This window comes from Amblyomma americanum, chromosome 7, assembly GCF_052857255.1.
Source record: "Amblyomma americanum isolate KBUSLIRL-KWMA chromosome 7, ASM5285725v1, whole genome shotgun sequence".
NCBI lineage: Eukaryota > Metazoa > Arthropoda > Arachnida > Ixodida > Ixodidae > Amblyomma > Amblyomma americanum.
The window spans coordinates 21,663,208-21,686,597 of NC_135503.1; the positions used below are offsets into that span (position 1 = coordinate 21,663,208).

The window sequence follows — 23,390 nt, forward strand, 5'->3', positions numbered from 1 at the left end:
AAACGCTAAGGCGTCCGTGTGCTGTGCGATGTCAGTGCACGTTAAAGATCCCCAGGTGGTCGAAATTATTCCGGAGCCCTCCACTACGGCACCTTTCTCTTCCTTTCTTCTTTCACTCCCTCCTTTATCCCTTCCCTTACGGCGCGGTTCAGGTGTCCAACGATATATGAGACAGATACTGCGCCATTTCCTTTCCCCAAAAAACCAATTATAATTATTATTATTATCCAGTACATTGGAATGTGGTGAGAATACGCCACATGCCAGCGCGACAAGATGAGAACCGGTCCTGCAAAGGCCGAGATGCGCGTCGCGGTGATGAAGCGACAAGCATTCGTGCTCGAGCTTAGAGATGAGAAACAAAGTTACAGTATTGCTCGCCTAACTGTGACAAGTAGCGCTATTAGCTATAGAGTATACAAAATCTGCTCGATATATTCGCGCTTAAGTTAAAATGCGCAGGTTGTTTTCTAGCTTAAGTAAGCGGATCAGGATGTCATGGCGTCAGTGTGAGGCTACCACATATATCAAATTAAACAGGGACCGGAGCCCGTAGGCCAAAGCAAAAAAACGCTAGATGGCAATAAAAAGAAATCTAAATTTCATTAAAACAGCACTAAACTTCATTTACACTATTACGCTATATCGAATCTCTCCAGTCTCAGTCTTCACGAATACTTATTCCACTTGCCGACTGCACTAACGAACCTTGCTGACTTTTAAGTTTTCTATATGCTACGAGCGTTAACAATCAACTTAAAGTATGTCTTCGTTCCAGCTCCGGGTCCAGAAGATGTTTACGGCATCGCGAACATCGTTGCGGGCTCCTAAGGAAAGAAAAAAAATTCAGAAATTCGTGTCCACTGCCTTCTTCGGTGCTAAGCTCTGCTAGCTAAAGATACGCTCCATGAAGGCACCTATACCTATATCTGCACCGGCCCTGCCATACTCTTAATACACTGCAGATTGCGCCAAGTTATATTTCTTCCGAGGCAAATTACTAAAGAGACCGTGTTTTCGGGATCCCACGCGCGCTGTTTCGTCGCGGTGGAGGTTACGACCACGGAGCTTAGTCCAGAATTGGAGCTCGATAAAATGATCGCGACGTGCTCCGGACCGCCTCAGGATGGTCTACAAATGAACACGTCGTTCACGACCATGGGCAGACAGTCATTACTGGAAATCAATGCGCGATCGATGTCATCAAAAGGAAAGCACGAACCGCGCGCACGTAGCGCTTCGGACCATTACTCCTTATTTTTAGCTGCCATATATGTGATCAATACGCGCAATTACAGCGAGGTTTCGCCGATTTCCTGCAGCCTAAAAGTGGCCCGTAAATGGAGCGGCCTGTAAAATTCGGTACAAAGCGCGCCGGTTAGTGCGATTTCCTTAAGCAGAGCTCTGAGCAAATAAATTTTTACAAGCAACCCAGGCTTTCAAGGGGTACAGTCTATTTTTGGTGTCCGTATTTTTCCCTTGAAAGAGGCCTATCTAGAAAAACTGGTTTTGGGGGAAAATAAATGACGAAGTATCTGCCTCATATATCGGCGGACACCTGAACCGCGGCGTACGGGAAGGGATAAAGGAGGGACTGAAGGAAAAGAGAGAAGAAAGAGGTGCCGTAGTGGAAGGCTCCGGAATAATTTCGACCACCTGGGGATCTTTAACGTGCACTGACATCGCACAGCACACGGGCGCCTTAGCGTTTCACCTCCATCGAAACGCGGCCGCCTATTCGCCTAGCAGTTGTGAAAACGAGCTCGAAACACCAGTGCGACCCGCCGCGGTGGCTCATTGGTCACGGCGCTCGGCTACTGATCCGGAGTTCCCGGGTTCGAACCCGACCGCGGCAGCTGCGTTTCGACGGAGGCGAAACGCTAAGGCGCCCGTGTGCTGTGCGATGTCAGTGCACGTTAAAGATCCCCAGGTGGACGAATATTTTCCGGAGCCCTCCACTACGGCATCTCTTTCTTCTCTCTTTTCTTTCAGTCCTTCCTTTATCCCTTCCCATACGGCGTGGTTCAGGTGCCCAACGATACACGAGACAGATACTGCGTCATTTATTTTCCCCCAAAACCAATTATTATTATTAAACACCAGTGCGAAGGGTGAATAATTAATCAGAAACGATTTAGCGCCGGCTCTTTCGGACTTGGTTGGCGCCAGCGCTGAAGTGCATCTTGACGTCACGCTCGATCTGCCAACCTGGTCTACCCCATTTCTGCTGACGTCGGCGTCGCCGGCAAGAACCGGTTGTTCCTGTGAACAACCATCGGGTTCGGTGACGTCACAATAATTTGGGCAAGTGCGCCTTGACGTCACTTCACGCGCACGGAAATGCCGAGCGGCTTCTCGGACAACGTTCAAAATCGTATTAAATTATGTTCCTCTCAAAACATGCGACTGAAACTTATCGAAAGCATCCCCTTACGCGTGTGAAACAAATCATATCGTTTGTTTGCGTTAAGAACTTTGTTTCTTTACCCCTTTAGCGGAAATGAGCTTGGCTGAAACAGTACAAAAATCACCAATAACCTTTTCCTTCGCTTGTTTGTTCGTTTCAAAGAGATTTTTTCCCAGGAGATGCGGATAAGCAATAAATGCATCGCAATCAATCCTACAAATGCGCTCCCACGGTATTGTATTTACGCGAAACCGCTGAGTCCTCCAGAGTTTTACCCGGTCCAGCGATGATGGCTCGTTCTTCTGTGTATCCCGGCTTGAACTCCCTACACCGCATAGCCATCTCATTCATGCCCATCACGCAAAGGAAGCTTTGGAATCGAAGACGCAGTCGCCCGGCGATCTTCGCTCGGCGAACTATACACAACGCCTCCACAAAGCAATCACACCCCGCTGAAGACGCGAGAGATCGGTACGCCCCCCCCCCCCCTCCTCCTCCCCCCATCCCCGAGACATCCGGTCTCCATTTGTGCAGCCCACGCGCTCCTCAACAATAGAGACACGGGCGGTGATCGGAGGCGTTATCAACGGTCCGTCCTCAGCGAAATTACGGCGGCACGAATTCGCCCTACGAACTGCGCCGCCTTAGAACAAAGAAATAAGCATAAGCACGCCATCACGAAGGCTACAAGGCAGGAACGCAATATGCGCGGCGAAGTATTAGGCGTGGTCAAGATCGCGGCCTGAAAATCATATCAAGAGCGGAAGACAGAACGTACTGCGGAGGAGACGACACTCCAACGCTTTCTAACAACTAAATAAAGTTATGTTCCTCAAGTGAACCAAGTAAAATTATTTACCAGCGTTCCGCAGTTTTCTGCGAAGATCATGTTGTACTCGCACATGGAAGCATGAAATTTTATTCCATGATTCGAGCATCATTTATGTGTATATCGCTCCTGTCCTTGTGCTCAATGGGGGACGGGTACTCGTCAAGCTGTTTACAACAGCAGCTTCCCCCCCCCCCTCCCCCCATGTCCCTGGCCAGCATGAAAATGAGTATCTGATTTGACCTGATTTGATCTGGGGTCTCGTAACCTAATCTTAACATGTCCCAACCGTTCCAACCAGTCCAGCCGCGCGCCTTCTTGAGCCCGAAAGCTACACTTGTTGTGGTCGATGTAAGCCGCGCGTGCGGCACATCCACAGTACATGCGCGCTATCTCGTCTCCCGGGCTTGCCCGACGACCGGAGTGTCAAAAAAAATTAACGATCTAACCCTGATTGTAAATGCGTTACATGTGCGATAGCACTGGGTCAACGGACACCTCAATCGCGCTTTGAGGTACGTGGCGGTCGAGAGAGATGTCCGCTGCATACGCTGGCGTTGACAACATTGCGGCAGAAACGCGGCACTGGAGCAATAGGCCGCCGGCGTTCCCTGGCGTTGGCAACGTTGTAGACTCCGCTGATTTTGAAGAAGGGAAAGGAGCATAACTGGCTCCCTGGGTCAGCGGACACCTCAATCGCGCTTTCGGGCACGTGGCGGCGGTGTCCGTCTTGCGCACGCTCCGCAGCTGTTGTTCCTCCGGCTTCGTCCCGACACGGGAGGCCTGTTTCGCTAGTGACCCATTTAGTGCTCTCGCACTAAATAAATAAATAAACAGAGTACAAGAATGGGAGAGACAGTGCCGCCACTGACCCTGATCCGGTCCTGGAAGCTGCAGGAGCGGTGCACGTCGTCCCGCGGTCCGTAGCGGTCAGCCTCGGTCTCCAGCACGTCCAGCGTGGCCTCGGACTCGGCCAGCCAGCCGAGGAACCGGTCCAGCGCTTTCTCCAGCTGGTGCAGCGAACCCAGCGCAGACTGCAGGGCCTGGCCGCGGTTCTGCACGCTGCGAGAGCGGGTGACGCACACGGCACTCTATCACCGATCTCGGAGCTCGCGGGTTTCGCACATCATTGGCCTACCAGGTATCTCGGAGCCTCACACACACACGCACACACAACGTGTGTTCGAACTACGCCGTGAGAAGCAAGCAAAACTGTAGTCCGTTCTTGGATAAGGGACTGTAAGCGAAATAGACAGCCAGGAATAGAAAGCCAGGGCACTACCGCACTTAGCCAGAGCACCGATGCGGCAAGCGGCTCCTGAAGGGGGCCGAAATGTCCAGTCGAGCCCACCGCCTCTATACACTGGCCGCGCCTGAGAGTCGCTCGATGCGCGCACTACGGTTTGTAAACAGCATCGGGGGGCGGAGAAGGCTCAGCTTCGATTCTCTCTTCCGATTCGACGAAAGCCAACGAGACACCCACGTCGGGAGACGGGAAAGGGGGGGATCGCTGGTTGACGAAAACCGAACGGACCCTCACGACAGATATGGCAGGGTTTCCGATTACACTGATAATGAACGCGCTCCGGAGGAAGCCCCTCGCGCGGACGCTTTCGTGGGTGGCTGTTGTCGTGCAGCCACGCATAACCGGAAGGAGAGAGGCCAGGACAGCCCGAACAAGTCTCGCCGTAAAACTAAACGAGACCGCCGCATAGCCAGAAACAGGGGGGCCGTAAGTTGTGCAACATACATATGGGAAGATTTGAGAGGCTGGGGGAGCGGGTACTTTTATAGCGATAAATGGTTGTTGGGGAGACCACAGCAGCCCCCCCCCCCCTTTTTTTTAACAAAAGGATCACAAAACGCACAGTTTTGCGAATTGCTCCCTTCATGCGCTGTTATTAATCCACCCGTGCGCACCCACAATGCTTCATTTTCGACGAAGAGAGGGACCATGAGCGGGCTTGTTACGCTGTTTGGTTACGATAAGCTACACTGTGTTATATGTCCTACAGTGTAGCAGATTTCCGCCCGTACGCGTTGCCCATCTTTTCCTGACTTCACTGCGTTCTTTTTATTTTTTCTAGCCAACGCAGAGGCCTAAGGGTAGCCAACGAGCATATCGGAAAGCTAAACTGTTTCACTCCCGACCCGCACTAATCTGCCGGCTGAGCCGAAGCCACGCACGAAACGCACCCAGGCCCGAAATTGCGGCGCGCGCAGCCCGCATGCAGGGGCCGAGATTAATGGGCTCACCTGACGGTGAGGTCGGCGAAGCGCTGGTTGATGCTCTCCACGGTGGCCATGAGTCTGGCGGGGTCCTCCTGCAGGGGCGCGCCCACCGAGTTGGCGCCGCGGGGCTCGGAGGCCACCTTGTGCGCCAGCCGAGTCACGGAGTCCACGGCCGCCTTCCACTTGGTCAGCTCGGCGTTCAGCAGCTGCACACGCACGCGCGCGCACAGACACGTGACGCCGGGAAAGTGCACGGAACGCAGAGAAATAGGCAACGCGACCCGAATGCGTCTGAACGGAGGAGCAACGAACACGTGGCAGAAAACTGCAGGTCGAAGTGTCGGCACATGCCCCCACTTTCAAAGTCATTATTGGGAAGAACTCCCAGATCTGGCTCAGCAAGTGTGATGTAACGGGAGCAAAAAAAAATTGGCGGTGGTTTAGCTCTGGTTAAACCTGGAGTGACGCGATAGCTACAGTTGGCCGAGTGGAACTTGGTCACGTGACCGACCACGTGACCAACGGCGCCGCCACGGTGGCCACGCTGAAGGCTCGAAATGCTACCGTAATGTAGCTATCGCTACAAATATATTCCGGGCGCACATACGCTACGGCAACGTGAAAACAAACGTCAAAACACAATTTCCCGTGACCATTGGCTACGAAGAGGTCGTGCAGAGAATTATGCGTCGTCGTAGCCATCATCATCCTTGGCCACGCTGCGTTAACTGCTATTCATAGGCCTCTCCCACTGACCTCCAAATAATCCAATCCCCGAATACTTTATTCCTAATCTCAACCACCCACCTGACAGCCTGACAGCCCTTTGCCTACGGTTCGCTTACCCTGAAATCCAACCTGTTACACTGAAGGATCGCTTGTTCTCTGCAATGAGTGCCGCTGTTTCCTTTGATCTCAGCTACGGTGTCATTAACTCGAATTTGGCGTGTAATCCACGCAGTCCTGCCTCTATCGTTTTAGCTACACTTCCACTAACAGCTCGCTGCTATGCGTTCAACGTAATTTCAAGCGTTTTCGTCAGCCTCCCTGTTTCTGCCCCACGGGTGACTAGTGGCGGGGTAGAACGCCACACACGTCACGCACTTCCACTAAGTTTACGCCACGCTGTTTCTTCTGGCCCACTGCGACAGAAAAAGTCACCGCGTGCGGCAAGTTCCCTCGCGCCAGGTCGAGCACAAGCGTGGATCATGACGCGTGTCCGGCGGACAATTACAAGGGAGACAGAGAAATTTCGCAGCCCACGACAAGGCCGACGCGGCAGCCGCGGCGGGAGGAGATCTCGCGGTTAAGGTGGCCCCCCGACCGTCTTTTGTCTTCGCTGCGCCGCGCGACCGTCATTTCCGACGACGAGGCGCCAACAATGGAAGGCGCTCGCGGGGCGCGAAGCCGTCAGGATATTCCGCTCCTGCGGCACCCGACGAAAGAAGAGGTCGGGCGCACAGCACGGCGCGGAACGGGCGCCGCTCAGTCTTCACAGTCGGCGCAGCTGCTCGACCACGGTAACTTCGAGAAACAGCACCTCACGAAAAGGACGAGAAAAAAAAAAAACTCCAACCTAAAGAAGATTGGTGTTTATGGGATTTAACGCTCCGAAGCGACTCAAGCTATGACGGACGCCGCAGTAGAGGGCTCCGGAAAAATTCGACCACCTGGGATTCCTTAACGTGCACTGACGATCGCACAGTACCACGGAAGATTCCTCGAAGAATCAGTCGCTCACTGAACGCTTAATGTGCACGCATCGAGCATGTTAAAGGGGCCCCGAAACACATAATCAGTACATTGTTTTTCCATGTTGGTTGCATAGAATGAGTTATAGAGATGCTATTAGCATCGGTCGTACCGCGTACACTCCGGTTTTTAATATTTGAATTAGGTCGCGAAAACAAATTCAAGGCACTGACGGTGTCACCATACAATGGCGGTTTTTAGCAGTGCATATGGCATGGCATCACTTAGTGGGAGCTTGATGATTGGACGAAGAGTAAATATACTGCAAATTGTGTTAAAAACCAGACATACGTTTTGTCAAGTTTTTGCGCTTTATATTACATCAACAAAACCAACTTGTTTGCCTTAGATAAAAGCGCTGTAAAGCAAGTAAAACAAAAATGCACCACCAGAGGCTCCGGCTACTTTTTGCATCGAAGGACTTTGCGCCTCTCTGTAAACATCCTACGACCTAGGATACAATACAACACTTGTGGCTACTCTCTACGTATCTGAGAACGGTTTTGCGGAATCGATCCGATCGAGCCACTGCACTCTAGAAGCGTTCGTTTCGGTCTCAAGCAAGGATGCAAAGCAAAAAGCCACCCGTTTCACATTTAGCATTGCGCGTCGTCAGCTTGTAGAGGATCACCGGGCGGCGCCAGATGGCGCCACGTTCCCGCAAACAGCGCGCGCGCGCGCCTTGCTCGCCATGACCAATCAGCGCGTTCCTAGCGGCAGGCCATTGTAGGCGGTAAGCAGTAGCGGTACGCGCTATGCTAAATGTATCTACTATCTTGCGCAGGCCGTCAATCCGTCGCAGTATCTCGCGCTCGAGTTCGGGTCCAGTTCGGATCCACAAGTCAGGGAACGTCACTGATTAGTTAAGTGCTCCCTTCTGCGCCGTCGACGTGACGATGAAGCATCGCTGGGTCAGCTGGGCGTTCACATGGTTGTCGTAACCATGCAAACGGCGCTGCCAGCCTTGGTAAGAACGAGTTACAGCAATTAGGCAACCATGATGTTCAAACTACAACGACGTGCGCAGATAGGTTGCTTTGATTGGTCGTCAGTGGGAGAGTGAAATGGCAATGGGAAGGTGCGCGAAAACCGAGTTGAGGGCAGCATTTTGTTTGCTTGTATTTTGAAATTTCTTCACTGAATAACTCACGTTCCTATGCATCGATTCCTGTAATTCTTGTTGAGTCACCATCTGGTTGGATTGGTTTCTGGGGGTTTAACGTCCCAAAGCGGCTCAGGCTATGAGGGAGGCCGTAGTGAAGGGCTCCGGAAATTTCGACCACCTGGGGTTCTTTAACGTGCACTGACATCACACAGTACATGGGCCTCTAGAATTTCTCCTTCATTGAAATTCGACCGCCGCGGCCGGGATCGAACCCGCGTCTTTCGGGTCAGCAGCCGAGCGCCATAAAGAGTCAGCATCTGTGTGACAAAGAATCCATCTGAAGTATACCCGGTATCCGTGCAAGCAGTGTTTCGCAGCCTCTTTAAGAGCTTGAGAACAAACACAAGTTGACATTTGCTCACTCCGTGCACGCGTGCGCAATTGGACTGACTGATCGATCGATTACCCATCCATCGACCGAACGACCGATGAAGAAACGCGTGAATTCAACTGAGTCATCACCCAGCCACTGAATCAAGAGCACATGCCCAAAAGCAAAAAAAACCGAAATGAATCCGGCCTCAAGCTCTTCGCGTACTCGAAGGGAGCACAATAAGGGCAGAATGCATGAGAGGGTGCTTTTTGAATCGAATGATCGATCGATCGATGCCAAGCGCAGACGAGCCCACGTCTGGGAGAGCTTATTCATCACCTCACTCAGTGGTCGCCGTGCATCTGCTGGTCGAGTGACGACGCGACCTGTCTTGGACCCGGACACGAGCACACATAGGAAAGGCGCAATGCATATCGGGATCACATAGGAAAGGCGCAGTGCATATCGGGATTGAACCCGACCGCGGCGGCTGCGTTTTTATGGAGGAAAAACGCTAAGGCGCCCGTGTGCTGTGCGATGTCAGTGCACGTTAAAGATCCCCAGGTGGTCGAAATTATTCCGGAGCCCTCCACTACGGCACCTAATTCTTCCTTTCTTCTTTCACACCCTCTCTTATCCCTCCCCTTACGGCGCGGTTCAGGTGTCCAACGATATATGAGACAGATACTGCGCCATTTCCTTTCCCCCCAAAAAACAATTATTATTATTATTATATCGGGATAAATCGATAGAACTATTGATTGACTGATTAACCGATCGTTCGATCGATTGGACGATCTATTCGCTGACTGACTGACATGTTGACAAACCAAAACAAATTTAACACGCTTGACAACCTGTGGTCAAGCGTACTGTTCTGCGCACACAGACGTGCTTTCACAGCTTGAATTGCAGCTACCGTATGATGCGCGAAACGGACTGTGCGGTGTGTCGATTCCGACCACACAATAAGAGGTTGCACACCTCGCCACAAGAGGTATCTGGCTTTGCGCTAGCGGGTACATGCAGAACCAGTTCCTAATGAGTAAAGAAGCCACAACGCGCGCCTCCCGCTGGGCACCACAACGCCTTCAAAAATTTGCATTGAAGGGTAACAAATATTCCAATATTCGTCCGAAGCTAAAGCCACCGTACATCTACTCCAGGGACGAAGCATCCAAACCGCCCACGCGAGGCGAGAAAACTGCGAGGTGACACCGGCGACGCTGGTTTATACTTTCACTATTCTTCGCTTCTGCCGGCGTTAAGGAAAAAGAAGTTTGGCCAACACGGGAAAATCACGACGCCGGAGAAGACAGAGGAGGAGGGCGGAAGCTGGTTTGGCGGGGACGAGGAGGCCGGAAGGTTCACCCGAGGCGGCGGTGTCAACGATGCGGCCAAGAGAGATGCCCATCTAATAAGCCCCGGTGTCCGACTTGTCGCGTCGGGCGTCGTCGCGCTAAACGGGCAACCCCCAGCGTCCGGGGCACCCGCGGCTTCCGCAATTCTCTTCCTTACGTAGCCATCCCCCTTTGTTCTTCTGCCAGCGTACCGCAACAACCTCCCCCCCCCCCCCCCCCTCCCACGCTTTCCTCCATACACCTACGCTCACAGTCTCGAAGCCTGCGCGGGCACGAAAAACGCTCTACAACCGCCTTACATACAAGTAGGTGTATAACGGGGAAAAGGGTAAAGACATGCGCGAACGTCGAGTGTACTCGAATAGCGGCACGATACAAACACAAAAACAAACAAGCAGAAAGGGCCTCGCTTCGTCGGGTTAACTGAAAGAAACAGCCATTCCAGCTCTAAATGTCTGCTCCGCTGTCGCTTCTGGCGCCTGCGCGTTGCTGTTTAATTCTGCTCTTCGTGTTGTCGGTACTGTTGTTTCCGCGTTGCCGCCGCTACTTTTCTCGAGCCGCCAGGCCTCGCCGTGAGCTCGAGATTTGAGACGGCGGCAATGATCGACCCTCAGCAACGAAAAAAATTGGTTCCCGGGTCTTACCCCCCCCCCCCCCCCTTCTTCCACCTCTCCTTGCCAGGTCGTCCGCCCTGTTGTTCTCCCGCGATGCGCTTCTTTTCCCCGCGGGAACGAACAAGGCGAACGAGAGAGAAGACTGCGCTCCTTTATGCAGCGAGTTCGTTCACCGTTTCGTCCCCGCTCATAAGTTCATTCATCTGTCTTCCCTGTTATCGCTAAACAGCGAATGGGAGATTCGGAACGCGCCGTGGAAGATTCATGAACGGCGCAAGGAGCCAAATCAAACTGAGCTCACCCAACTATCATTAGTGGTTTTTCTCTCTTTTTTTGTTCCTTCGCTGAAAACTACGCATTAGATGTCTTAAACACCGAAATAAAAAAAGCAAAGATGTATACTGAAATACCTCAAAGAGCCCAATAGTCCTTTACGGCGTTAGCAGGAATCAGGCAGCGTCTAATCAAAGATCTTTTCAGCTAGACAGACGTCAGCGAACAGTTCGGTATTTCCGTGTTCCTAGCCGCACAATTTTTCGTCGCCTTCACTAGCAGGGACACTCGCTAACAATAATAAATATGTTAAACTTGGAGCAAATCAATGTACAGGGTTGGTCAAAAGTTTCCAGGCCACAGGGTCTGCTTTCGAGACATATGGCTGGATATTTACGGCGTCGTGGAAGCTGAACATATCTGTACGGGTTAGGAGAACCATCATACTCGCCTTTCATAACCTTGTTGGATTCGTAGCTGTCTTAAGGGCCTGACTAAAACGCTTCAAAGCAGACCCTATGGCCTGGAAACTTTTGACCACCTCTCTACATCCTCTCTCCGACATGGTCCCGGCATCCTTGCTAAAAAGTACAACTGAACAATAACACCGAGAAATTGTTCGCGCACCGAACCTGAGCTCAAGCTCCGGCCACTATTCGGCACCTAAACAGGGCGTGAGCCTCGAACGGAAGCGGGAAAATCCGAAAGCGGCAACACGCCGAGCGCGCAAATCGGAAACGCTGGAACATCGAAATCACTACGAGCAAAGCCTATCCTGCAGCGCTTGAAGCACATTTCGCAGACGTTCGGTGCAAACTACAGCGAAACAAACACACCCGTGCACAGAAAAGCGATAAACCTACAAATTCCTCGGAGAGTTTCGGCGCAGAGCAGAAACCAATCACAGCCCGTTATAGGAGCGAAACGCAGAAACGCAACAGTTGTGCCCTATCCGGCGCTGCCGTCAGCGCTCGCGTCGTCTGCTTCCACGACAGGAATCTGGTAAGTTTGTCGCATGTAGAGAGCCATTCACGACGCGTTTTATGATAGAAAATTGTTTACTTTCCACCTGCCGGCACCTTACCGGCGTCTCTTACGTAAAACCCGCGTAGTTCTCGCGCCACTGCACAGGAGACGCTGATGCAGAGTATAAAACCCGAAATCCCCGGCGGCCATCTTGGCGACAAGTCAACCCAGTTTAGAAGCTTCGAAAGTGGGAGAGACAAAGGAAGGGCAAAAACCAGCCGTTCCCTGTTTCCACATTTTTTTCTCCATCTCCGTTCTTCGTTTACTTTTTCTGCGCAGTGCACCGCAGCCGGATCATCGACGTGCGGCAAAGAGGCTTGGGAGTGAAGTAAAGCGGCACTAGCACGCACAGACTCAAAAGAGGAAAAAAAAGAAAACCCAGAGGATGCGTCGCGACGAGCAGGAAACCACCGCTAACGATGGTGGCGGCAACCAGATCTGTCGATAGAAAAGCGCGCGCTCGCTCGACCTGGCGCGCAGAGCTCGCATTGCCAGGGGGCGCGCACGCCGACGCGGGGGGGCCGCATACAGCCAGCGAGCGACACGCGGCCCGAGAAATCTCTGACGCCGGTACTGGTCGCGCAATGGACGAAGCGGGTGGGACGCAGGAAAGAGAGAGAAAAGAAAAGAGGCAGCAGACAAGAGCCAAATCGAGAGCGAACGAAGGCCCGAGCGTGAAAGAGACCATACGGAGAGAGACAGAACGACCCAGAGGCAAGGGATGGCGTGAGAAATACAATAAAGAAAGAAAATAAACATCAAATCCGATTTCACCACGGAAGGTGCGACGCAAACAAATACGCAAAAACAAACGAAGAGACATCTCGTCGCAACCTGCAGAAACGAACACACATTTACGAAAAGAACAAGCAGGGGAAAAGGAGAGAGAGAGAGAGGTACCGGAGAGGAAAAAACGAATGGGCGTCTGTATCACAAAGGACCGCAAGCGCCAAAGAGATAATGGAAACTAGATTAGTGTGTGCACCCAGCAGCCACACGGTGCAGCGCGTCAAGATAGCAGTAGCGGGAAAGCGGGGCGGAGTCACATACAAGAGCTATATATATATATATATATATATATATATATATATATATATATATATATATATATATATATAGCAGAGGCACAGCTGCGAATGGTCCGCTAGAGTGGTGGCGGTGAGGCGCGTGGGGAAAGGAAACGGTGAAACAGGGAGGCGGAGTAGGGAGCGGCAGAGCCTGTCCCGTTCATCTCTGCTCCCTGGCGCGCACTCATTTTTTCCCTCTCATTAGCCCCCGCGGAAGAAATCAACTGGCAGGGCGAACGGCAGCGCGCGTTAAGAGCGGCAACTACATCGCGCGCCTCAGACGAAACGGCCGAGAAATCGCCGCGATACGGGGGGCAAGCGCGGATTGCGCTGGCGCCACGGACGAGCTCGGCCGAAAGCTACGGTAACGCGTGCGCTGTGGCTCAGCTCGGCTCGGCTGGGCGCGCCGAAATTGCGGGCCAGCCGGCGAGCCAGTTGTGCACAGGCCAAAGGACGAGAGGAAAGTGGCGCCACCTTAATCATCGCGCCCAGTGAACGCAATGATAGCGGCGGGGTGCAAGCATCTGGCGTCCGACGAGGAGACTGATTGTCCGCTCCGTTTCGAGAATCACTCCACGTCCGAAATGTTGCAGAAAAAAAGAGAAAAAAACTGAGAAGGTTACCTAACCCACGTTTGATTGCTAGCACGTGTATTCCCAGCCTCTCCTACGCACGCTAAGAGTCTTGCGTTTTCACGTTCTCGCCGAAGGCGGTGTTTATACCTTTTGCTCTGAGCTGCAAACCTTAAATCGGCTGCTTTGAATTCGCTCTCGACTGGCGTTCTTACTAGAGGAGAAGACGGTAGGCGGAAAAACAAGTAAAGAAGAAATAACTTCGCGAGCACTGGTTTCTTCAAGTATCGTTTCGCACAACTCCGGCCGCCAGTGCGCACCTCAGCCGACGACGAATTAGCCACTGGTCAACGGAGACATGCGTACTAGATCGCTGTCAGTGTGTACCTCAAACCTTTCAAAGAAACACCACAGACAATTCGTCAAATTGTTGTTGTCAGCAAGAATTGATTCTCCGGCAATTTACTGGAAATGTTGGCCTTTTTCCGGCAACAAAATTCGTATTTAGCGCCGATAAAAACTGGATTTAAGAATCCTCCCTCCAGTTTGATTCAAAATCGTCACGTACATATCGAGAAGGACTCCGTGATCGAAGTGAATGGTGATCAGCGGCTGGTGCGGCTGACGCCATCTATGGGAGCCTCCAGTAACGGCCACATTTTCGACCAATCCGTATTTTTCCGCCACGTCGACGGCAACGCCGACACCGGCTTTACTGCGACACGGGGCTCTTACGCTGCCGGGTAAAAAAAAATAGAGCGACGTTTTCTTTCCCAGAGGGAGCCTCGCTCAAAATAGGAATAAAGAGCAGGAGAACTGTTTAAATAACATTCACTGGATGGCACAGGACGCCCGCGTAGACGGATAGGATATTTTTATCATTACGATGATATGTATGGCGGTTGAGGGTGGATAATCAATTACTGGGGATGCAGGTGTGCGATGAAATTACGCTCAATGACGTGAAGACAACGCGTCCTCGTCCCCACTCACTATTACGGTAGATGGATGCAGAGCGCCCATTCGCAGTTCTATAAACGACACACTAGGGCCCCAGAGGTCCGCTTCTGAATTCTTACATTCGATGCGATCCATCACGACCAGAAGGACTACCTTCAAACTTATTTATTCAATAACTTTATTTCCCGTTCTCTCCCGCTTTCTTCCTCATTCTATTTTTATTTTTCATCTCACTTTCCTCTCCCCTTTCCGACGTGACAAGCGCCGGATGCGTAGCGAGGAAGATTGCTCGCTGCCCTATAGGCGTTCGGAGGATACGCAGCGGTGCGAAACCAGGTATAAACGCAGTCACGACACGGACCCAACAACGTGGACGGCGTGACAAGAGGAAAGACCGAAGACGCGCAGTCGGGCGAGAATAACCGAAAACTGCGGTCGGAATTTCCCCTACTGAACTATAACAGGCGCCAGGCAGTAAGGACTACGCGAACCCACAAGTATACGCGAATCGCCGTAAGATACAGAAACCGCGGACACGGTCCTGCAAGGAGGTAATACGGTAACGAGAAGAAAAAAAAGCTAAGCGGAAGAAAGAAAAAAAAAAAGACGGAAGCATCCACCTCATGGGCATTTGATGCGCCGGGGCATCTGCGGCCGACAACGCAAGTTAGCTGCCACACGTCGCACTGCCCCGACCGCCTTGTCAGGGGATATGTTTTGAGACCAGGCCACCGCGAAAAAGGGCCCGACCCCCGACAAACCTCGCGAAAGATAAGAAGGCAAGAAATGAACGGAATACATAGACTCGACTCGGACGAGAAAAAGAAGAATAAATAAATGAGAAACCATTCTTCTCTTCTAAGATTCTCCTTCTCTCTGTGCGTCTTGTCCCCTGCTTTGCTTGGAAGTTCTTCTCTCCTTTCTGCAACAATCCTAGCCCATTTTTCGCGTCCCTTTACATTTTTCTCTTCCTCGTCCTCTCCAGCGTACCCCCGGTCGCGCCTCGTCGCCCCTGAGCACATCTCATTTCGCTCTCCTTTATCTACGCGATCTAGGTGTCCGCTGGGACGGTGTCCCGTGTTTGACTGCTCTCTTCTTCTCGTTTCGTAGCCCCGCGCTTTCATTCCCCACTCCACCCTCTCTCGCTCTTTTATTTCTCTCTCACTCCTTTCCCTTCGTCGTCCGTGCTCCTTGGTAAACGAGTTTTCCGGAACGTTCAAGCCCGTGGGGCGCCGACTATTTGCTTTACAAACGAGCCAGCCGCCGGAGTCGTCCGAGCACCGAGAAATTCATTGTCCGCGCGTCGGCTCGCCGTCGCATCCAGAGACGGTCGGAGGTGGGCTGCTGCTGCTGCTGCTACGAATTCGCGGGAGACGAGCGGAGCGGAGGAGGACGATGTCGTCGCGGCTTTTCGACGCGAACCTTTTATCTCGCTCTCTCTCTATCTATCTATCTATTTCTCTCGCTTTCCCTTACGCATCAAAGGACACATCGGCCGAGAAGCATAGTTTGCCTTTTCAAAGCCGATCCGGAGAAGGACTAGCAAAAAAAAAAAAAGCCGCTATAACAATACAGGCACCTCACCACAAAAAGTGCGTTCGAAGTTTCTCGAGCAGAAATTGAGGAGAAAAAAAAGACAAACTGCCACAATTTACCAGAATAAAATTGGCACTCCAGGTCGTTGCCAAGGGCAATCACAGAATTCTTCGGTTGCTGCAGTTAGCTAATTATTTGCTAAGATTCTTTCGCGATCTTTTGAAGCGGCGGGGATTTGCGAAACGTTTCTCGGAGCAGTTTGCGGAGCACTGGACAATACTTCTTACGACCGTTGTCCACAAAAATCGAAAAGTGTGATATAATGATGGCAAAATAAACGAGTCTCCTATTATCAATCAGAAGCGCTGGCAACACGCCTTTTTTTCAGCCGAATGCAAAATTAACTCTTCCCAGACACACTGACCAGGCGCCCGAATACGAGTCCGCCGATTACTCTGCACAGTAAAGAAAAATGCTATTTATTACAACCTCCGACGACTGAAACGTCGACTCTCCCTCTAAAAAGCAACAGAGAGCTAGCTGTATGTATGCTGCCCCAACTATTTTATCTTTATTTACTAGATTCCTATGTTGCCAAAATAAGAACGCACACCACAGTTGTAACTATTGCCTTCATAGTTTCACACCCATCCAATATTTCAGTGCGCATAAAACTTAACCGCTCATGACTAGAGTGCGTGAAACTACAAGTCCAGGCTAGGATGAACCTTCGAAAGCACGGCACCGAAACAGTTTCAGCCTACGTCGCGACTGGAAACGCCACGATAGCTCGTTTGAGCGGAACCGCAGACGACACAAACGAGAGTTCGCGTGTGGGAGAGCTGAGAGAGTGTGAATGTTTTATGCGCGGAAACCGCGAAAGCGGCTCAGCGGTATCCTGGCGAACGCCGCCACTGACAAAGCCGCAGGCCGGAAAGAGGCGAGAGGGAACGGGTCCGCGGAGGAAGAGCGAAGCGGGCAGAGGAGGTTCGCGCACATAAAAAAGAAATCAGGAGGGCAGGCGCGCTACAGGAGGGGCCGCATCAATATGGAGCGGACGCCAAGGAGGATGTGAATCAAACATGCAATAATTGAGCACAGCTATAAAGCCGGTACGCGGAATGAGCTCCAAGCGCTTCAACGAGGCTTGCCTGTTGGCTATTCTTTTACTAGCGCAATAGGCGTCAACGTAGACAGCAATGAATGAACGAAAAAACATTGGAAAACTGACCACGCCAATGTTACAGAAGCTATTTTCACACGTAAACGCGTGGCGGAACCGCGTAGAACAATTTTTTTCCGTTTAAATAATTCACGACAAGAATTTGGGTGCACGCACAGAAGGATTAATTATTGCTATAATCTTCGTCAAGACAGCTCGCTTTGCGCGCTATCTCACATTGTTTTACGCAGCTTAAAATACAAAGCGATTTGGAAGAGTGAATATTGCGAACGCAGGCACAGTCTTTAACACCTTATCCACGGGTGACCTTCGAGCAGTTATTTCCCAGCCGTTTCCTGCACTCAGATTGAACGGCAATGTCGCTTCACTGCAAGCTGCCTTACTGTGCGGCGAAGCACCGCGCGAAGTTGCAGTGTGCTCTGAAGGAACCCGCTCGAGCTTTGTATACAGATACATACAATGCAAATCCTTTGAGCACTATTACGTACAGTTACATGCAATCCTATGCAAGATAGAGAGAGAGAGAAAAAAAACAAGTTTAGTCGCCTGCGGGTGGTCTCTACTCAACTCCAGCGCATGTTACCCCAGCGGTCAGTCGCCCTGAGGGGCAACGTTGGCATATATACTACTGAATGTCGCGAAAGCAGGCTGCTGCAGGCAGGCAGGAGCGGAGAGGTATTCCGTTGAAGCTTTTCACATTGAAGAAAAAGGGCGGGACAAAGAAAGCGACGCTGTAATGTTACGTTAATTTGTTAGGTTACACTGCGCTACTTTACATCATACTGCGCGTTACGTTACGTTGGTTTGACAACCGACGCTGAAGGCAGGCAAACACTTTGGTAACGTTCTAGCATAAACCAATAAAAAATAGCGCCCCTGCCCGTTCCACACAGTATAACGGGCTTGCTGCAGGCCGACAACGAGAGACGCTCCACTACACTGCTCCGGATTCAGTTCGATCATACGGGGTTCTTAAGTGTACACTGTCACTGCACAGCACGTTTGCGCAGTTTGCATTTAACTTTTGTCGAGATGTAGGATTCCATCTCGCTACCGCGGGCTCGGCAGCCGAACACCAAAGCGCCTGAGCCACCGCGGTGGGTGGAGGAAGCGACTCGTCCATCCTCGTGAACCATCCTTGTGACCGGTGGCCGGGTTATTCCTTGCGGTTTTGCCTGACCGAATTCGTTCCACTTGCATTCGAGCTCATAGTCACCTGACAATGTTTAAAAGTAGCCGGATTTGCTTTAAGCTCTGCAAAAGGAACCACGCTGAAGTTACTTTGACGAAAATAACTTGAACGGGCATTTCACAAAACCCTCTTATACTTCCGATATCGAAAATTTCGCTCTAAAATCAACAATAAAAGTTAGCGAACTTATCGTCGTTTATTAGCAAAGCAGCCACATTTTTAAACATAATATGCAGACCCGGTTAAGACGAGTATCTACAACCCTCGGCTAGTCGAACCTTAGTAAAGCGCGCTTTTTTTTTTTTTGAAAGCATAGCGCAAGCTAACTGGAACATGTGTACAAATAAGAGATCTCCTATTAGCGCCTATCTACCTGCGCTTAACCTCAGACTTTTTAAACCTGCGTGCGGTGCATGTATCCTGATAGAGGCGGTCGTGCCGACAACTAAACGGCCGAGAGTAGCACACGTGATCCATCCCTCCTCCCTCCTTCTGCGGCATTCGCGCCGCGTTCTTGGAGAGACTGCGCAGAGCTGCGATTCGACTCACCCTCTGCTCACGGATCTGCGCCTCGAGCGCCTCCAGGGAGTGCGGGGGTCCCGCGGCGGCCTGGCGGTCCAGGCGAGCCTCCATGCGGCTCAGCCATCCTTCGAGTTCGCGCCGCCGGTCGTCCAGGCTGCGGCCAGCGTCCGAGGCGAGCCCTTCGAGCTGGCGGCGCCGCTGGAGCGCCACCGTTTCGCTCCGGTCCCACTCCTCGCGAAGGTTGGCCACTGCGTACAACAGACAGGCCACTCGCGTCAGGAACAACCAAAAGACCGGCAGGAGCAAATATATTCCTGGCGGTCTAGCTTTGCTAAGCACAAAATATTGTTAGAAAGCAGTTTTTTTTTTTTGCATGCGGACACCATCGCCACACACCTGAAAACACGAGTGAAGTGTCCATTGGTCTAGGGAGCCAGTTATGTGAGTTTCCTTTCCTTTCGTCACTTTTGCGCATAGATGCAAGTTGATGAAGACAGCGATGTGCAATGCACATAGTGAGAGTATGACAGTTTAACATGAGGCGTGACCAGCTGCGGCAATAGCCTAGTGCTCTCGTGCAGTGGCCAGCGAAGCTCATCTGTTCGCGCATTCAGGTTCTACCAGTGAAATAGTGCTTTCACCCCGAAAAATGAAAAGTGTTTTTAGCGTGCTACTCCATGCAACAATAAAATCTAAGAGAAAAAAAGTGGGGGACACCTAAGCTCCGCCTTTAAGGGTATGACACGATAGCGTTAATGAGCCCCGTCAGCGGTTCCCCTTGCCCCCGCATACACAGACACTGTTCCCACATTACGTGAAAGACCACGCTACATATATATAAAGCCCTGTTTTGACCAGGCCATATGAACACACATGGTAGCGTGTCTGACACTTGACGTAAGGGTCAAGGTTTCGATTTCCGACTAGGTACTACAATTTTATTTTCAGCGCAATTCATTCACTTTATATCCTTACACGTCCTAATGTCGTTGGAGTAATGTTGAGACCTTCTAATTGCAGTTTCCTAACGTTTGAATCACTTTACATTCCACAGCTCCACGTGTGACGTCACGACCCTCTCGACCAGTCCGGATTGTTCGCACAACACCGGTGACGACGCTAACTACGCCGCGCTCTCCACTGTCGCGTAAAAACTGTCCACTATAGACACTTTGAGCCCACAGTGCAGAATGTGGTTAATTAAACACTTGAAGAAAGACGAAGGAGACACTACCACCCAACTAGCTTGAAAAAAAAAATTTTTCACCCCTGTCCAGGGCTAAGAAGTGACGGCAACAGATGCGCAACAAAAATTAAGGAATTCCCTCAAACAAAAAATAAAGAAGCACAAGAAACAAACTGAGGCGTGAAATTAGCTGCCTGCGGTGCACACTGGGACAGCCCTCCCTGCAGTAATTGCAACCGGCATATCCAGGCCCGCATTCAGTGACTGAGGGGAGGGGAGGGGGGGGGGGGGGGGGGCGAAGGGGTCCACTCGCCCCTCCCCCTTAATATTTTTGCACTGTTCTTGTTGGACCAGTACTGCTGGCCCTTTGCCCCTCCCAACAGATAAGGTTACCTTGGGCCCCTCCCAAAAGAAATTCCTGGCTGCATATATGGGCTTACCTCATTACTGAAAAAAATATATCATCAATAAAACTGTACTTTCTAGATAAAACATGGACCCGGGATCCCAGAAAACACGTGGAATATGCTTACAGCAGCTCCGAAGGCCCCGGACAGGGGCCTAGGGCTCTGCTCCGAAAACAAAAAAAAATGACCCGCAGTGAGAAAGCGAGTGTGTGAAGTCCTGTTCACGAAATAACTAGAGGGTTGAGTGATGCAGCTGGTATCAAGTAACGAATACTCGAAGAGGAGCGAATTATAATTAACAGTATACGATTTGATGACATTAAGAAAAGTCAAAAAGGAAATGAAACAACCTCGTAGCATCCATCAAGAAGAGACACGATTGCTTCCTTCAAAAAGACAGGGAAGAGAAAGGGTGTGGCAAGGGAAAAGATAGAAAATGGACTCTGAGCGACGACATTCACTACATGACGAAAAACGCAGGAAAACATGGCGAAAATTCACACACACACACACGCACACGCACACGCACACGCACACGCACACACACACACACACACACACACACACACACACACACACACACACACAAGCAAAAGCAATACAGGTAGAAAAATCGCCGGATCGTGGGACCGGCCACGGGCTGAACCAGACCAGCAAGAACACGGAAAGAAGCTGCAAGTCGCATCGCCCTAGTAATGGTCTTGGCACGGCTGTCAAGGAGGACGATGGTAATGACGTTGCGAACACTTCTCGCAGCATCTGCGCAGCGGCACGTGTTTGCCCCTTCTTAGCGCCCATCCCGCACTGAAAACAGCCCCGAGGCAACAACGAGCGCCCCACCGCGGCCGAACACTCTTCCCTCGGAAGGAAGGCGAGTTTACAGCAGGCCGGACATCGTCCCGGGCTTCTTGACCCCCGGCCGGCTAGCGGATCGAGGGTTCATTAAGACTTTCGGCGGCCGAGCTCTGCCGAGACGAGGACGAAGAGCCACTGCCACTCGAGCGCGACGCAAGAGGGCGCGGCGGATTACCGCGCGCATGCGAGCGCGCGCGATCTCCTAAGTCCATCGCAAACATACGCACGCAACACCGAGACAGAGAGCAAGTGTGGCGGGGCTCCGCTAATGTACACTATCCGTGCCGCCGCGACAGTTCCGTGCAGCGACTCAGCCCATACGCAGAAAAACGTTCCGCCGCATTCTCCCAGAACCTTTAGGAAAGCCTCGCGTGATTGGGCTCAACGAGGAGGTCAACGGCTTCCGAGAAATCGATCCTCCCTCCGCCCAGGTTTCTCGAAGACGACGATTATGCGAGCAATGGTCGCTTCGTGGAAGGCGTAATAGTGACGCGGCGGTCGTCCAGCGCTTTCGGCTTGCTGATTACGGCTCCGAAAGCTAACGCAGCTTCCGCTGCACGGCGAAGAGGTCCTTATACCTCGTTCCGCGAACCGGACCAGCTTATTGCCCGTGTGCCTTGTTAACGAAGGAGGACAGGGTGAGCGCCAGAGAGGGAAAGACCGCGAGGCAGGGGACGAACAACCCTCATCCTCGTGTCATCAGAGTTTAAGCCAATCGTTTCCGGGTCAACAGCGCTGGAGTTCCGGCTCGAGCGCGCGGATTGGTCGTGCTCCGAGAGCGCGGGCAAGATTATATTAACGCCGCTCCCGTATGATAGCGAATTCCGGCACATCACGGCGGTATCAGAAGCCCTGGACTGGTAAATACGTTGCTGCAAGGACTTCCGTGAGACAAATGCGGTTACGGGCCAGTATACTGAAAAAGAGCGAGAGCGAAAATTCACGCGAAAAAATAAATAGTTAGGCCTCTAGCCAACTCATCCTGCCACTGCAGAGAGATTATATCGATGCCGACAAGCTCTATGGCTGGATAGGACCGCAAATCCGAATCCGCCCTATAGTGGGATAGAATTCAAGAATGCAGCGACAGATGTCCTTTCAAGGAGGCCGTACAGCCAATGGCGTAGACCAGCTGTCATGACGTCAATGTTAATTCCTTTAATCCACGGCTAATTCCTTTGTCCCAGCTAATACTGAGTTGCAAGGGGCTAGAAGGTGCAAGGGAATTAACAACGCATTAATGGGACGTCATGTCGACCGGTCGACGCCACACTTTACATTGGAATGTCATATGGGGTTATACTAATCTGACCAACTAATCCATCTTAATCCATTTTCTACAGTGGGCCTACTTCCAAAATTTGTAGGGTCCTTATTAATTTTGGGTCCTTATTAATTATTAAATTAATAAGGACCCTAAAAATTTTGGGGGGGCTGGGTCATTTCCAAAATTTGGGAGTCCTCACAAATTAAAGTTTGGCGGTGCCCTATGATTGGTCGATTGGTGGTGCGGTGTTAATGACGCAACATAACATTCATAGATAGCCAATAGTCAATAACATTCATAGATAGCCGGCAGCTCTCATAACACTGCTGGCGCAGTGGTGCAGCGGTTAAGCGATGCCCCACTGCCCCGGAAGTTGACTGTTCGAAACACGGCTACCGGTGGGGCTTGCAAGACCCAAGTCGCTACTCCCGCGCTCGCGTAAGGCTCATGCGCAGCGCCACGGTGTGCAGGTGTCAACTACATTGAATCTGGCAACGGTGGGCAGTTTCCTCAAAATCCGGTGGGCAGGTTGCGATGACGTCACAAGGCAAGTGACCTCTCCCGAGCAATCAAGTAACTTCATAGGGAATATCAAATTTCGCGGTGTTCTATGATTGGTCAATTAGGGTCACGTGGCCCTGATGACGCCACAAGGTTTGGTTTGGTTTACA

At 51.5% G+C, this 23,390-nt stretch overlaps 1 protein-coding gene across 1 annotated transcript in view; it reads right to left on the reverse strand.

Moving 5' to 3' along the window:
* Window positions 1-23,390, reverse strand: part of Dys (Dystrophin) — a 421,748-nt gene that overhangs the window by 88,238 nt on the left and 310,120 nt on the right. Inside the window, exons 41-43 of the mRNA XM_077631460.1 lie at window positions 19,032-19,252; window positions 5,493-5,674; window positions 4,109-4,298 (exon numbers count right to left, since the gene is read on the reverse strand). Coding sequence (XP_077487586.1) covers window positions 4,109-4,298; window positions 5,493-5,674; window positions 19,032-19,252 — 593 coding nt within the window. The remainder of the gene's footprint in view (window positions 1-4,108; window positions 4,299-5,492; window positions 5,675-19,031; window positions 19,253-23,390) is intronic.